This window comes from Mirounga leonina, unplaced genomic scaffold (genome assembly GCF_011800145.1).
Source record: "Mirounga leonina isolate KUSES-001 unplaced genomic scaffold, KU_Mleo_1.0 Mir_178, whole genome shotgun sequence".
Taxonomy (NCBI): domain Eukaryota; kingdom Metazoa; phylum Chordata; class Mammalia; order Carnivora; family Phocidae; genus Mirounga; species Mirounga leonina.
Window position 1 is genome coordinate 18,001,819 of NW_023270464.1, and position 15,951 is coordinate 18,017,769.

At 50.0% G+C, this 15,951-nt stretch overlaps 1 protein-coding gene across 5 annotated transcripts in view; it reads right to left on the minus strand.

Moving 5' to 3' along the window:
* Window positions 1–15,951, minus strand: part of SLCO3A1 (solute carrier organic anion transporter family member 3A1) — a 305,060-nt gene that overhangs the window by 46,841 nt on the left and 242,268 nt on the right. For all 5 annotated transcript variants that reach the window (XM_035024065.1, XM_035024068.1, XM_035024066.1 and 2 more), the window contains exon 5: window positions 3,702–3,866. In XM_035024065.1, coding sequence (XP_034879956.1) covers window positions 3,702–3,866 — 165 coding nt within the window. The remainder of the gene's footprint in view (window positions 1–3,701; window positions 3,867–15,951) is intronic.

Sequence of the window (15,951 nt, forward strand, 5' to 3'; positions counted from 1 at the left end):
CATCTTCATGGTTCTCCCCATTATCTGAAGCTGCCTTCCTCATTTTTGGTCTTGTTTCTTGTTCACTCTCCCCCTCCTCAAATGCAGCTTCCCCGAGCACAGGAACCTTTTCCATCCTCTTCAGTCCAGCACAGTTCCCTGTGCCTTGCACAGAGTGGGCACTTAAGGCTTCTTTTCGGGATGGATGAAATGGCCAGCAGGCTGGATCTGTGTGCAATGAACATTGGTGCGGACATGCCCATGCCCAGAGAGCAGGCCTGTGCTTTGTTTCATTTCCTAGCAGAGACCATGGGGGAGCATCACCTAGTGAGGACGGTAACTATGGCAATAACAGGCTTTCGGCACCTTTTCTCCCAACCCGTCATCAGGCTGCTCTCTTCCTCCCTGCTGCATGTGCAGCCTTGGCATTCAGTTATCAGAACTTACCCCGAAACGCCATCCTCATTACGTTAAACTATGCAGATTGAGCCCTTTGTATCTTTACGCACAGATCCATGCATAAGTCCACGCCAGCAGCGCCTTCATCATCTGTGCTGCTCTTCTCCGGACCCCGCCCCATTTGTTGACTTCCAGGGTGGTTCAGAGGCCCTGCGCTGATGCCCCGGGGAGACTGCACGGGCCCCATGCCCTGGGTCTGCAGGAGCTGAGCACTTTCGGATGCGAGCCTTGCCTGGTGCTCCTGGGGTCCGTCTCTGTGTCCTGAATGCCCAGTGCCAGCCCTGTTGCAGCCAGCCCTCCAGGGTCCATGCTGATTAGAGTGAGGCCCCGAGCAGGACACAGGGAGAGGCCGTGCATGCACGCTACCTGTGTGGACTGCCGGACAGACGGACTGACAGATGGGCCAGCAGGTGGCCTCTCTGCATGGCAGGAGAAGGTCCTCCCCTGCTAAGCACCCTGGCAGACAGAGTCACTGGGAAAGAAACAGGTGCGAGAAGGCGAGATTGTTTTTTTGACCTTCTGCCCTGAAGAGTATTGATTTGTTTGTCGATAGAAACTGTTCTGAAATAGAACACAGCCCCGACGTCGAGGCAACTGTGCAAATGTAATGAGAACGTAAGAAGACCAGCACAGAAATGAGGAGGAAACGGAGGAACCCGGGCTGCTGGAGGGCAAAACCAGAGACACTGCAGGTATAAACAAGAAGTTACGACTTTAATTATAAAGAGACCCACTTTACCCTCTCCCTGCCAGACATGTACTAGAGGGCTGCCTTTATTTTGTTATTATTTTTTGGAAGTGACACTTAAAAAAAAAAAAAAAAAAAAAAGGATGGTAAAGCTTTATTAGAAAAAAAAAGGCTTGTGCTAGCCTAGCAGTTCCCAAGGAGACCTTATGATCCAGCTGCGTCATCGTAGTAGGCTTTTAATTTTTTTTTTTTTTTTTTTAGTTGCGATACATTATGTCCTAGGAAGTGTACAAAGCTTAAGGAAACAGCCGATGAATCCTTGCATCTGTAAACACCCCTATAACCAACCACCGCTCAGATCAAGCTTAGAACATTTCCAGCAGCCCGGGAAGGCTCCCCACTGGCTGCCCACCTCCCCCTCCCAGAATGATAATTCCCATCATCATGGCCTCTATCACTTTAATTAACTTTTCCCTCTTTGAACTCCTACAAATATGTCCTCTTTTGTCCCTGACGTCTTTCAACTCTGTCAGATTCATCCGCATTGAGGCAGGTATGAAAATGCTTGCTTTCTCATGTTGTGTGGCAGCACTGTATGAACATTCTCTAATTTATTTACCCATTCTCCCGTTGACAGACGTCTGGGCTGTATCCAGTCGGGGTCATTATGCACCAGGCTGCTCTGAACGCAGTTACATATGCAGATCGTAAGGAGTGGACTTAAACATTCATTTCTGTCGGGTATCTGCCCAGAAGCGGAACGGACATATCCCAGCATAAAAATGTGCTTTCATAGGTGCTGCCCAGGAACTGTCCAAAGTGCTCACACCACTGGGCACTCCCAACAGCTGCTCATGAGAGGTCCAGGTGCTCCACATCCTCACCAACACTTGGTACTATCAGTCCAGTGGATGCGCAGTGGTATCTCAGTGTGATTTTAATGTGTGTTTTCCTGATGACTCATGATGGGTTAGCACCTTTGCATTTGCTAATTGGCCGTTAGGTGAAGAAACAGGCAGTGTTGAAGGAGACCTTTCCTCTCAGCAGACGATCTGACCCCCTACTTACCAGAGAAGGTAATTCACGGGGCTGGAGCTCTCTCTCAAATGCAGGGCCATACTAGCCGTAGTCTCCGTGGCCAGACTCATGCCTCTCTCCTTCTCTGCACTGGCAGGACCTATGAGCTCTTCTTCTGTCGAGGGCTGTCCATCCGCATCCCTCTCTTTCCTGCAAATCCCGTTCTGCTGGCTCTTTTCCCTCCACTTAGCAAACTGCTCATGTTTCCTAGCAATGCCCCATCTCCCCCGCTCCCCCTCCATGGACACACGGCCACCTGCTGGAGCCCCTCTCCTCTGCGCCACGACTGAGCTTTGGGAAAGTGTCCTGCAGCCACAGACTACTCCTTCCCTCTTGCAGGCAACTCTCCACACGGAGCACGGGCTCCCCATGGCCACGTCTGGGCCACAGCTCTGACACAGGACGTCCCAGTGCTTGCAGCTAATGGAGACACCCAGCTTTCATTGTGTTTGCACTCACGCAGCTGCCTGCTTCCTCCTTGGAATCATCTCTTCCTTGACTCCCATGACCTGTGGATTTCTTTCCGGACTTCCCCTCAGACTCCTGTGTTTCCTCGTGGTTGGGACTCTTCTCTTCCAATTCACTTTCTTGCTACGTAATTTCCACTCCCGTGTCCTCCACTTCCACCCGGACATACACCAATGCAACAGAACCTCTATTCCCCAGTGGGGTCTCCTTGCTGAGCCCCCACCGAGTACTGGACGCTGCAGAGACACACCCTGGGTGTCTCACACTCAGCAACTTCAAATGTGATCTCATAATCTCCCCCATGGATCTGATTGTTCTCTGCTGTTTCCAGGTTTCAAAAATGGTGCCACCAGCTGTCTGAGCCAGAAACATGGGCAGCCTTCTTGACTCTTCCATCTCCCTTATCAGTCATGAGGCCACGTTCCTAACTCCACGTAAGTAATGCTGCTTCCCTTGAGGTCAAATTGGTTTTCCTTACCATGCCAACTCCAAACAGTGGAAGCAGATGCCCGTAGTCTCCTACTGAGAAGGATGGTAAAGTCATGCTTGAGCTTGGGGAGGAGTGCCGTGATCCATTAATTATGTCTGCTGTGGGCAGGGGTCAGGAGGGGAGTGTATGGCTTCCAAGTTCTATATTTGCTGACTGTGTGTTTCATGCTGCCAAGGATATTCTTAATTTTTTATGTGCCTGACCAAAGCCTGCTAACCTTTCTGGGTATGTCTCGATTTCCCTCTTCCTTCATCCTATCTTCTCCCAAATTCTGCAGTTCACACCAATCTATTGATCTCCTGGCCTGTCACAATGCTTCTTACGTACATTTTATATTTTAGCTCTTTCTTATCACATCCCTTTGGCAAATTTTGCTGCAAGAATAGACTCTGAAATTCCGTCTGCACACAGACCCCAAGAATACTACTGCTGTAGGAGCAGCAGAGTCTGGGCTCTTTCTCCAGTGGGCCTCAGTCTTAGAGGGTTACCTGCATGAGAGCAGCCCTCTGTCCTCCCGGGGGGACGGAGGAGCAGACTCACCGAGCAGCTGGTTGGCAGAAGAGGTGGTAAGGTTAAACTGCTGCTCCAGGTACTTCCCCAAGAAGGCAGCGAAGCCAGCCACCACTGCAATCTCCATGCAGGCGGCCAGGATGATGCAGGTGAACACAGGGTTCGAGAGCAGGTGCTTGGTGACCTTCGGGATCACTGCAGGGAGACAGAAGCAGAGGGTTACACTCTGCACTTCCAGGGCTCCTGCCCCCAGAGTCCCTTCTTGACACACTTTTGCCCATCACAGCAACCAGCGTCGGGAGTCACCCAGTTGCTCAGGCTGAAACCTGGAACCTGTAAGTCACCCACAAAGTGTGGAAACTCTGGCTTCAAAATATATGCTCATATTCTGCCAATTAAACAGAGAACTACTGGAACAGGAAAGCCTATATTGTGCCTTTTCATAGTTTACTGGAAATACCAAACAATTTTATAAGCAATGACAAATTATTTCCACCCCCCCCAAAAAAGTTTGGGGTTTGTTTCTCAAAGGAAAAAAAATATAATTATATATTATAAATTGCATTATAATAATGTTATATCAGTATATCTAAGCATATAAATCCATAAGTCTGAGATAAATATTTATAACTCTATATGTGTGTTAAGAAAATATACTTAATCTTAACAGGTTTCAAGAAAAAAACTGGAATTCTAGTGCATATATATATATATATATATATACATACATTGTGCTGAATCAAACCCCACCTCTTCTTACCAAGTCCATGGCCACCTCCCTGGCAAAAGCTTCCATGAGTTCTCACATGCGGGGCTCCCAGAGAGACCCACCTGAGGTCTTGGTTTTCACTCTTCATCTGACATAATCATTCCCTACATGGTAGCCAGTAGGATCGACTCAAATCACTTTCCTGTTCAGAACTCCTCGATAGCCCGATAGCCCGGGTCTGCCCCTTAGCAATCTGATGACACTTCCTGCCACGCCCCTTTCCCTCTAGTCCAGTCATGCTCACTCTTGCCTCACGCAGGTCCTCCCCACCTAAGGCTTTGCGCTGGGGGCTCCTCCTTCCTCTCCTGGGATGCTCTGTCCCCAGATCTTTCCTGCATCTCTTCCCTCGTCCTCAGATGGGGTCTTTTCTCATCACCCAGTCCCACCTTGAAGAAGCTGCCCAACCAGGCTGGTGCCCCGAGCTTGGGCGAGAACTGAGGGTGGGCAGAAGCACTTCGTGGCTTGTGGACCATATTAAGTACCACCAGAGCTGGAAAACAGCTCTTGTTGAGGTCATACATTTTGATCATATTTTTTTATACTCTATTTTTCTTGAAGTACGTGGTGGTTTCATAAACCACTTAAGGTTCCCCGCTTACATTGGTGCTTTAAAAAATGTGAGATTTTTTTTTTTTTTTAAATCCTTTGAACACAATCAACGACACATCTTGGCAGTAGGCAAAGGGGTTCTGCAGGTACAGGAACCAGGACAAGCCTATCGCTTCAATATTTACACTATTATTATTTTTTACCATTTAACTTATTTTAATGTTTCTTCACAAATGGTGAAAAATACTAAAGTACAGACAAGGAATAATCATGATGTTGTAGCCAACATTATAAATACAGAATTATAAATTTAAGACATTTTCTGGTTTAAAAAATAAATCTGGTAGTCAGTGCAGCTCTGTGGGGTCCCTGCGTCTAGTAGGGCTGGTCTCTGCGTTCCTGACAGTGCTCGCCTTTATCCATTCTTCCAGGTCTTCTGCACCTGCCTCTTCTTCCTCCCATCTGTTCCATCAAAGGTCCAGGGGGCCCATCAGGGCCACCCCATCTTCCTCCACCAGAGCCACCTTGGTCCACGGCCCCAGCTACCACAGAAGCCCCCTCTGTCTCCACCATGGCCACCTCTGAACATCCCACCAGGAACACCGCAGTCCATGAGGCCGCCTCTGCCATGGTCACCGCCCGGGGGTGGAAAGGGTGGTGGAAGAAAGCCTTCAGGCTTTGGGGCCTTACACTGGTTGCATTCTGTTCTCTAGGCGAAGTTCTGGTTTCCACACCTCGGACTGGGGCACTGCCAGTCTCCAGCTCGGTGCTGGATGTTTCCTCCTCCGGGGCTCTCTTGGGGGAAGCCACCTCTGTCTCCTCTATGGCCTCTCATGCGACCCATGGGGTCCCCAGAACCTCCTGGGCCCCTGGGACCTCCACAAAGTGGTGGCAGCATCCCTCTGCCCTCACGGGGAGGCATACCACCCTGCATACTGTTCATTGGAGGCTTCTTCCGAGCAAGAGAAACCTTAAGTTTGCTCCCTTGAAAATCTTTCCCATCAAACCACTCCATGGCAGCCTTGGCAGTTGGTGGGTCTTCATAGGACACTGTAGCATCACCTTTGGGCTTTCCTGTTTCCTTGTCCAAGTAGATATGGATCATGGGTTGTCCGGTTCTCTTGTTCATCTTAACAACTCCACACTGCTTAAAGAAGTCTGCCAGGTCATCTAGAGTCACATTGTCATTTAAGCCTTGCACATAAATTGCACTGTTGTCAGAGTCTTCATCTGGATCTACAGGTGGGCCTAGATCAAGATCCGGTCCTTCGTCCACGGGTCCACCAGGCTTACTGAAGGCACCTCGCTCTCCAGCGCTGCCCATTCCACCGCGTCCTCCTCCCCGCCCACCTCCGCTCATGCCTCCACGATCAAATCCCCCTCTTCCCCTGCCCCGGTTATCAGGGCCACTCATGCTCCCGTTCTCTCCTGGTCTGGAAAATCCTCCAAACTCCAGCCCATAGACACCCATGCTGCTGGGGTGGTCCTGTCGGAATGAACTCTGCTGCCCGTAGCTGCTGCTCTGTTGGCTATACTGACTTGGAGCCTGGCTGTAGGATCCAGTTTGGGGGCGGATAACTAGTGGGAGGCTGCTGCCCAGAGCTGCTTTGTTGACCATAGCTACTCTGCTGTCCATAGCTGCTGGGCTGTCCATAGGTGCCATAACTTTGCTGCCCAGATGCCTGGGTGGTCTGTGCGTATCCTTGAGTGGGTGGGGCAGGGTATGCACTGTAGCCCTGCTGGGCTGCCGCTTGGCTGTAGGTACTGTAATCCGTGGTCGCCATTTTCTCTCCTTCTCATTCCTTACACCGTCATTTTAATGTGTACTTACAGTAAGTCAACTGCAATGTAACTGATACAACAAATGTGTGGTTTTATGGCTCTCACGGTTTAAAATGATGCCAGGTTAAAACAAGTAGATTAAAGTAATTTAAAGAGAAGTCTTAAGGCAAAAAGTGATGTGCCAGGGACTACAGTCAGGGGAAGTCTGTTCCGCTGTAATCATGATGATATGGAATATTTGGCATGGGGTCTACTTTCCACCTGTGTAAACAGAAAAGATAAAACTGAGTCCCAGATGGAGCAATATTATTCTAAGTCTAGGAAAAACCATTTAGGTACCCATGGTCATACAAAATAAACAGGTGAGCAGGGAGTCTAATGCTGCATTCCAAGGTGATGAATTAGCCAGCTGTCTGAAAGAAGAGAGCTAATTATACAGGCTCAATCTCATCTCCTAGGAGAGGAAACCTCTAAATGGCCCAGCTAATTAGAATAAAATAATAATAGGGGGTACGTAAGTTTTTAATAATGGTAACAGACAAGCTCAATAAATCAAAATGGCAGAACAATGGGTCAGCAAATGGCAGATACACACAGCTCAAAATTTATCATTTCTGTGAAAGATACCAAGTTTCAAAAATGGAAACCTGAAGAGAGGGACTTAAAGATCCTCTGACATAATAAAAGGAACTCGGTTATGGGAATGAACTGAGTCAGAGGACAAGAAGCTCAGAATCACTGTGGGCTGATCAACCTAATCCTGCATCCCAACTAAGAAACAACCAGAGGTGGTGGCCTCTGCTTTTCTGTCACAGTTTCTCACAAAATTTACTAAAACCTTAGGAAGGCAACTCTTGGATGATAGAACCATGTGTAAGCAACACACACACAAGTCACACAAAAACCCAGAAACCTTAAATCCATGGTATTCACTCATTTACACCTGTCTTTTTTTTTTTTTTTTTGCAAACACACTGGCCTTTACATGTGTTTTGTTTATTAATTAATTTATTTTTGCAGGGTTTTAAGCATTTAAGATCTGACTTTTTTAGAAATCAGTTCAAATAAATGGCTAAAAGTGGTTACGCTTAAAAATCTCTGTTTAAATGTTGAGAAACTTTCCTTCGTTAAATACACATTATTTTTTAAGAATCGTACAAATATTTAGAGGCCTGTTGAATGTGTAATGTTTAAAAACGTGGACTGCTAAAGAAATACGGAAGATGAATACATTGGCTGTAAACAGAGGGTAATGCGGTTTCTGTCTTTAAACACAAAAGCCTGTTGGATGTTAAGACTCCATCATCCTAGGGTGCCTGGGTGGCTCAGATGGTTAAGCGTCTGCCTTCGGCTCAGGTCATGATCTCAGGGTCCTGGGATCGAGTCCCGCATCGGGCTCCCTGCTCCTTGGGAGCCTGCTTCTCCCTCTGCCTCTCTCTCTCATGAATAAATAAATAAAATCTTTAAGAAAAAAAAAAAAAAAGACTCCATCATCCTAAATCGCTGCTAAAGAGTGAAGGCTGATTTGCTATGGTGTGAGACACATTGTGATGGCGTAATGTTCCTGTGGTAAGGGACTGGCTGATTGTCTCACTCCACACTGTAGAGAGACAGGTATGGGTCGCATCAGGCGACCACAGTGCCTCCTGGTAACGAGTGAACGTCAAAGCCCCAGCTGTTTATGTTTTGGCAGATAAAAATACTGTGGCTTGCTCATTGTGCTCTTTTGGAATTAAGATATCTGAACTCTGGAAGCATTGCCAACAATCAATAGGCAGGTTGGGGGCATTCCAGGAAAACGATCGTCTGCCATACTTTCATTGTAGGCTTCATTTCCTTTGTTAGGGTGCAGACCATTCAGACGGGGGCCTTAGAAAGAAGCAGGACAGCCATGCTTGCTCACAAATAAAACTTTATCCTCCAAATAGGAACTTTGTTCTCTGGCTCAGAAATGGCACCAAAGAGAATTTAAGTTTGATCACATTACTTGGGTCCTGGTATCTCCTTGTCCTTGATCATGGCCATCTCGATTTACTGGGGAGGAAGGGAGGGCACGTCTCAACAAAGGCAACTCCAGTTAATGGAATGTTTTCATACTTCAGCAACCATTTTAATTATTCCAGAGATAATGCCACTTCAGTGGGGAAGATGCTTTGTTGAGATAGGAGAGCCTGCCTGCTTTTGTCTTAATATCTAATGACTAACTTCGTGTTGAATTAGATGTGGAAATCATTAGGTTTGAGGATCATCTGACCGAAGGCCCAGAGAAGCCTCAGTGGACCTTATTTGCATGAAGAACATTCTTTTCTTTCCTCTATCAGGCCGATTCGCTGCCAGAAATGACAGATTCCTCTTGCGTTCGGCTCTATTTTGCTCCCAGGTTCTTCCCTCCCATCCTAGGCTTTATTTGCAATGACCTGCAGCACTCTCAAAAGATTCCTTTTCAAAGGTTCAGCCTACCCACCAAAGCCCCAATTTGAAAAGGGGTATTAATTAGCTTGAACCTCGGGCTATCCCAGTATTTCAAGCTTTTTCATTCGAATGGGTTCTTAAACCCATAAAATTCTAACCTTCCACGGAGGCAGCAGCTAATGAGGTGGCCCAGACAAACAGAAACGGATGAACCAAGGCCACACCAGGCCACTGAACACCCATGGTCCCCTTTAGCCAATGACTTCCCACCCACTGATTTAGCCTCCGAAGCTGGGAGCTGGGGAAGGAGGTGGGCTGGCCTGCACCATGCGGCCTCACCAGCTGGGGAAGACTTCACTGCTCATCGGGAGCCCGACAAAGTGCCAAACAGCAGCCGGGGAGAGTTTTTCAGGGAAAACAGGTTTTCCACTCCTGTCTTTGGAAGACCTTCCTTGTAGGTTTGAGATTTCTTGAAAATGTGTAGGTCCTCCAGGAGGGAGAAGGGCAGGTTTGGAGAAGGTGTGAGGACTGATGGGGACAGAGCATTACCTGGGTGGGTGCCTAGTACCGTTCTGACCACTAACACATCAAATCACATAATCCTCACAACAAACCCGTGATCTTGGGGCTATGTACAGCCTCCGTTTACAGGTAAGGAAACCGAGGCAGAGAGTGGTCCAACGGTTAGGGAAGCGTGGCACCAACTCAAACCGTGGCACCTGCTGCCTCAGGGCATGCTCAGAGCCAGGGTGTTATTCTGGTTCAGGTTTTCAGAAGCTCTGCTCTTGGTCAGAGGATGGAGCATGCAGAGACCACTCCTGGTAATTGAAGGAGTAGCTTAATGTTTAGAAAGAATACAAAAATTCCCACTGGGGCTGGGAAAATGACTCACGGGTTTAGTACTTGTTTTTTTTGGAGGAGGAGAGGTAGGACAGGAAGGGAGGGAAATGAGAGAAAGAAAGGCTTGCAGAGCCCAAAAGGGAGGAGTCCTGTGCTGCAGAAAAGTGTGACTGAGCAAGGCTGTATAAAATAAGGGCCTGGTTCAAGGAGCCAGGTCACTGGGACCTGAATTCTACCTTCAAGACTGAGCAGGTCTGTGCCTGGAACATACCACTCCGTCCCATGGATTGTTGCAAAGATTAAATGAGACCCATGCCTGCAGAGCAGGTGATCCAGTGATTCTGACACACAGGTAAGATGAGCACGATGATAATTAATATAATAGAAGCACTTGTTGGCTACGTTAGGGAGCGAGCCCTCGAGCTAGGAGGACGTCAGACCTGCCATAAGAATGCCTGTGTGCGAGCAGATATGGTGAGTAAGCAGAGCTGGGAGACTGGGTAGGTGAGTGGAGCTCCTGGGAGCTGCTGCTGGAGTCACTGGCTTCCCAAGGTCAGAGATGACCTCCTGCAGAGGGCTGGACAGGTCAGGGGGTCGGGGGCACACGTCCTTGTTGCTCCGCCCCTTCCCGGGAACTGGAGGTGCCCTGGGAAGTGCTCACTGTGGGGCTCGATGGTATTGCACTTGACTCTGAGATATTTCAGCCCTCAGGCTCTCTACTGAAATTGGCCTTGACCTTCTTTTTCTTTAATAACATTGCTGTCAATACACCACGGTTAAGGCTCCCAAGACGGGGAGATGCAGCCAGTGTGTGGAACCACTTGGTAATTACGACAGCGACAGCTGATGTTTGCTGGGTGACCGTCGGCTTAGTGGATGGGCCCCGCGCTAAGGGTCCCGCATGTCACTCCCGCAGCTGTTACAACAGGGACAGTCTTACTGTCTCATTTCAAACCAAAGCTTCCTTGAACGGCTGCAAAAACCACGCTCGCAGAATGCAAAACCCAGGTCTGCCTGCACCTTGGGGCCCACTTCTAGATCTTCAGGTTTCTGGATGGGGACTTGAATCAACGGAGAAATGTCTTTCTGAATGATAAGTTGTCATGAAGCAATTCCCAGTGCACAGGACCCAAGAGCAGAAGAGAGCAGAGGCGCAGGGAGCGGGACGGCGGGGAGATACACAACAGTCTTCGGGTCACGACCGAAACCAGATGAAAGAGGAAGGAAGCAGTAACAAAGACGTGGAAAAACATCACCACAGAGGCATGAGATGAGAGCCAAGGCAGGGTGAATCCTAGGAAACATGATGTCTCCTGGTGCGGCACGAATGTCTGGCAGCCACCAGACCGGTCCCCCCGTACGGGGTGCAGCCTGTCATCACCGCACCTATGTGTCCCCAGACACCCTCGCCTGGGTCTTCCTGTGTCTCCCATTCAAGGAGCCACCTGCATGCAGAGATGTGGGCATGGTGCCCGGTGCAAGCAGATGCTTCATCAATGCAAGAGGGATTAAAGAATTCAATAAACAAACAAATTGCAGTCCCTAAAGGTAACTGTCACAATCTCTTAAGAAACCTTAACTGTGGAGACAGGGACCAGCTCGTGATCGCACCATGGGCCACGTTCCACAGGCTCGTGGGCCACGATGGAAGTGGGAATAATTAGCAAATATGGTCATTTCCATCGCTGATTCTGGAGGTATCTACATCGTTCCCTTGGATAGCGGTGGGGAAAAGCCTGGGCAGGAGGGGAAGCCTGTGGTGCCGGAAGCTTCCAGAAGGGAGTGCCTACCGTGCACCGGCCCCAGCCTGGCCGCCTCGGGCTCCCTGCGACCTTGTTGCTGCAGGTATGACTGTCCCCCAACCTCTGTTCTGGGCTGTCGAGGGGCCCAGGGGAGCTTCCTGGCACCCTCTCGTTGCCAGCTGTGAGACAAGTCTTTGGGAACAGGCTGAAGGTGACATGTCTCTTGTATGGAGAAGGTCATGGTTTGAGTGAACAAACCAGAAGCCATCAGCACAGGAAATGAGCATTTACACTGAAAGCCAAGTGTCAGATGGGTGTGGATCAGCCAGGGAAACCCTGAGCCAGCCAGATCTATTGATTCTTTTTTAAAATCCCCAGCTCCTTACAACACCACCAAGAAGGCCCGAGAGAAAAAGAGTAGTGTGGGGTCCCACTAGCTGCTTTGAGCCCAAACACCCCCAGAAGCACAGCTAGCTCTTGCAGTTGGCCAAGACAGAGAAAGGAGCCTGGGAAGCAGCAAGCTCTCTTTCAGATCCAACTGTTGTGTCTTTCCATGCCAGAGGTAGCAGGCAGAAAAGGACTAAAGAAAGACAGCTCCTCATAAGCAGAATGCCACTTTTGTAACCTCATGCCAGCCCCTAGGAACCTTGTCTGGGAGCATGACGCACCACCTCAGTGGTGGCAGGGCTGACTGCATTTAGCATTCATGAAAACTCTACCCGTAGGAGAATGCACTGCTGGAAAGACAAAAAGCAATGCTTAGAAAAGAAATGGTGAATTTCAGCACCCAAGCTGACAAAAATGCCCTTCTCGAAGCCTAGACTCCTTAGTGCTGTCTCCTGGAGGGCTGGGTTTACAGACCTTCTCAGAGCCTTTAAGGTGCTAACGTCACTTACGGCCCTCCAGATGGGCCACATCACAGACTGTCCTAAGCTTATTTCGTGAGTGGGTCTCCTCTCCGTATTTCATCTTATGGGCAACTGTTGCAGAAACAGCTTTGATGGAAACCCCCCGAAGGACTCCCACCCCCTCTCATATTTTCAACTAGGGGTTCACTTAGAATCGCCTCTGAACTTTAAAGACATCCAGGTGCCTGGACCACCTCCCTCTTCCCCACTAGACTCATGGAATCAGCATTTTCAGGGGTGTGACCCAAGTGTGGGGTGTTTCAAGAAACCTCCTGGGTGATGCTGACTCAAAACCCCAGCTGGAAAACAATGACTCATAAAGGCCACATACTTTAGAAGAGCAATGCGAATGCCCTCCGTAATTCATTCATAATTTTACCAAAGTCTTACTAAGTGGCCTCAGGTGCCAGGAACTCTGCTGGGTGCAGGCACGACACCAGCCAGCCTTCTGCCACAAAATTTTCTAAATCCTGTTCCCCCAAACCAGACGTCTCTCTCCCACCCACACCGTGGGCATTGCTGTCCCCTGCCTCTGGTCACACCTGCCCCCCAGCCCGGAAGCCCTTCTCCTCCCTCCATCCATGGGGATCCTGCTCATCCTTCCAGATGGGGCTGAAATGCTACATGCTTCCAGAACCTGTCTTCAAGGACTCCCTGTGGACTCAGTACATCCCTCTGAACGTCCTGTGATCCTCACCACCTTCTATCCTGCATTCTAGCAACAATTCCTAAATGCCCGAAGAGTTCACATGAACAAGAAAGTTCTGGGATCACATGGAGTAAAACAATGCCAGCCAACTTTCCATAGAGCTGGCCTTCCAAGGGCTTTTTTTTTTTTTATTAAAGATTCTATTTATTTATTTGAGAGAGAGAATGAGACAGAGAGAGAGAGCATGAGATGGGGGAGGATGAGGGAGAAGCAGACTCCCTGCTGAGCAGGGAGCCTGATGCGGGACTCGATCCCAGGACTCCAGGATCATGACCTGAGCCGAAGGCAGTCGCTTAACCAACTGAGCCACCCAGATGCCCCTCCAGGGGCTTTTAATACTCGAATATACCATACGGGTCTCCAAAAGGGTCACACAGTATAGAGACATTTCCTCAAGCTTATTTGGCTATGTGACCCTTCCTCCCTCCCCCCACTGATTTGTTTTTCCCTGAGCATCTCCAAGGACTCCTGTTCCAAGGAACCCCCATAGGGAAATGCTGTCCTCTAGTTGTTTCCTTCCTTTGTTCATCCAAACAAAACTCCTGGGGTATCCACAATGTGCCAGGCATTGGGCGAGGGGCCCTCCCCTGGGTCCCCAGGTGCTTTGCTGAAATCACTTGTGGTCTGGTCACAGACATAACACCCCAGCACATCGTCCTCCAACGCTGGTAAGAACATGCCAGTGGCCAGACTGGTCCTGGGGACTAACACACATGAATCCCATGAAATGGCAGCATATGAACCCCACAGCCTGGCACGGGGTTCCAAGCATTTGGGAGGGTGGATGGTTTTAACGGGGAAAGAAGATTTTAACGGGGAATCCACACGTGGGGAGAGCGCAGTTCTGAAGACAAATGGCATGATAAAAAACACTCAGCCATCGAGCCTGCAGAATGAGGGCTCTCAGATCGCCAGGCTCCTCACGATAACCTGATGCTGAAAGGCACAGGCCCATCATTAAGGAAAATGTGGCAGAAATGGACTGCTAGCTGGCAGAGGATGGAGGAGGTCTGGCGGAGCTGTAGAAGCTAGAGGCACGAGCCAGGTTCCAAGAGGAACAACGGTGGGGATGAGTGTGCACCCTGGCCCAGACCCAAACACCTGCCAGGGGACTCACAGACCCGAGTCACCAGTGCAAGTCAGCCTGAGCAACTGGGCCAGCAGCCCCTCCCCCACACAGGCGGGTCACCTGGGGGCTAGCGGTGGCACTCAGCGTATCTGGAGCTCCTGCTGACCCCGTGTCCACGGACCGGTCAGACCCAGGCCAAAACTCCGGGAGGGGGTTGGGGGTGAAGAGAGCTTGAAGGAAAGCAGCAAACTGTGCTTGGCAGTGCACGTCCAGTGCTCCGTGCATCCCTCCACCTATCATACACATCCCGAGCACCTATGGACAAGAGCAGAAGTAAGCAGAGGCAGTCCCTGCCCGAGTGGAGTGCACGGAGGGAGTCAGTGAATCATCACTCACATGACGGTAACATCATGACCGTGATACGGAGAGCAACACCTTGGGGGCGCGGGGGCAGAGAAATGTCCCTAGGGACATGATTGCGAGCTGATGCCTGCTGATGGGATCAGAATTCCAGCTGAGGGAACAGCAAGTGCAAAGCCCTGGGAGCGAGGGAGCCTGGGGAACCCAGGGGCTAGAAGGAAGCCGGGGAGGTGAGGCTGACGTGGAGGGCCAGGGTGGCAAGGTGTGAGAAGAGGCTGGAGGGGCAGAGTAGCACCACTGGGAGGCCCCGTGAAGGCTCCACCTCTGTCCCTTTAAGCAGGAGGCAGCCCCAGGATCAGATACGCTCTAACGCCATCATCATGTGCAAACAGACCTGCGGGGTGAGGGCAGACTGGAGTGCAGGAGATACCAGAGTGGGCTGGAGAGAGATTCAGGTGGTAAAATCCACATAACCCAGGGATGGATGGCATGAAGAGGGCAGGAGGGGAGGAGGGTGGACAGGGTAACCACCTGGGCAGATTTCATCTCCCCTGCAAGTGAAGGTCCTCTGAAACTGGGCACTGCATTTCCTCCCATGGAAAGGGAGCAAGAGAAACAGAGAGGGGTTGTTTCTCCAACACAGGAAGGGTTTTGGTTCAGTCGGCCCCAGGCTGATTCCCCTTTTCCTCCTCAGTCAGTTCATTACCAGTCCAGTGAATCCCTGAGGGACACACGATAGAGAGAGGATGGGATCCGGAGTCCAGAGAGCAGTGCCCCATCCCAGCTGCATCCTTCACGGCGGTGACAACCCAGAAGTGCAGCTTAACCCCGAGCTCTGTGTTGGGTGGTTGGCATGGAGATGAGTACCACTCGCTCATCAGCTGGACTGTGGGGGCTCAGTGGGAGGTCCCCGCAAGGGCTTGGGAACTCGTCAACCATCCTCCACATGTTGCGGGTGGTTTTTAAGGCTGAGCCTGGAGCCCCAACCAAGCCCCCCCCGGCTTGGCTCTGCCCTGCTATCACTCGATGCAGCTTTTTCTGGGACATGAAGAGGCCACTTGGCAGTCAGCGTGAAGTGCACAGAGACAAGAGTGCTCAGCTTTGACTGCTCTTCTCTTTTCGGTGATCAAAGGCAGGGCC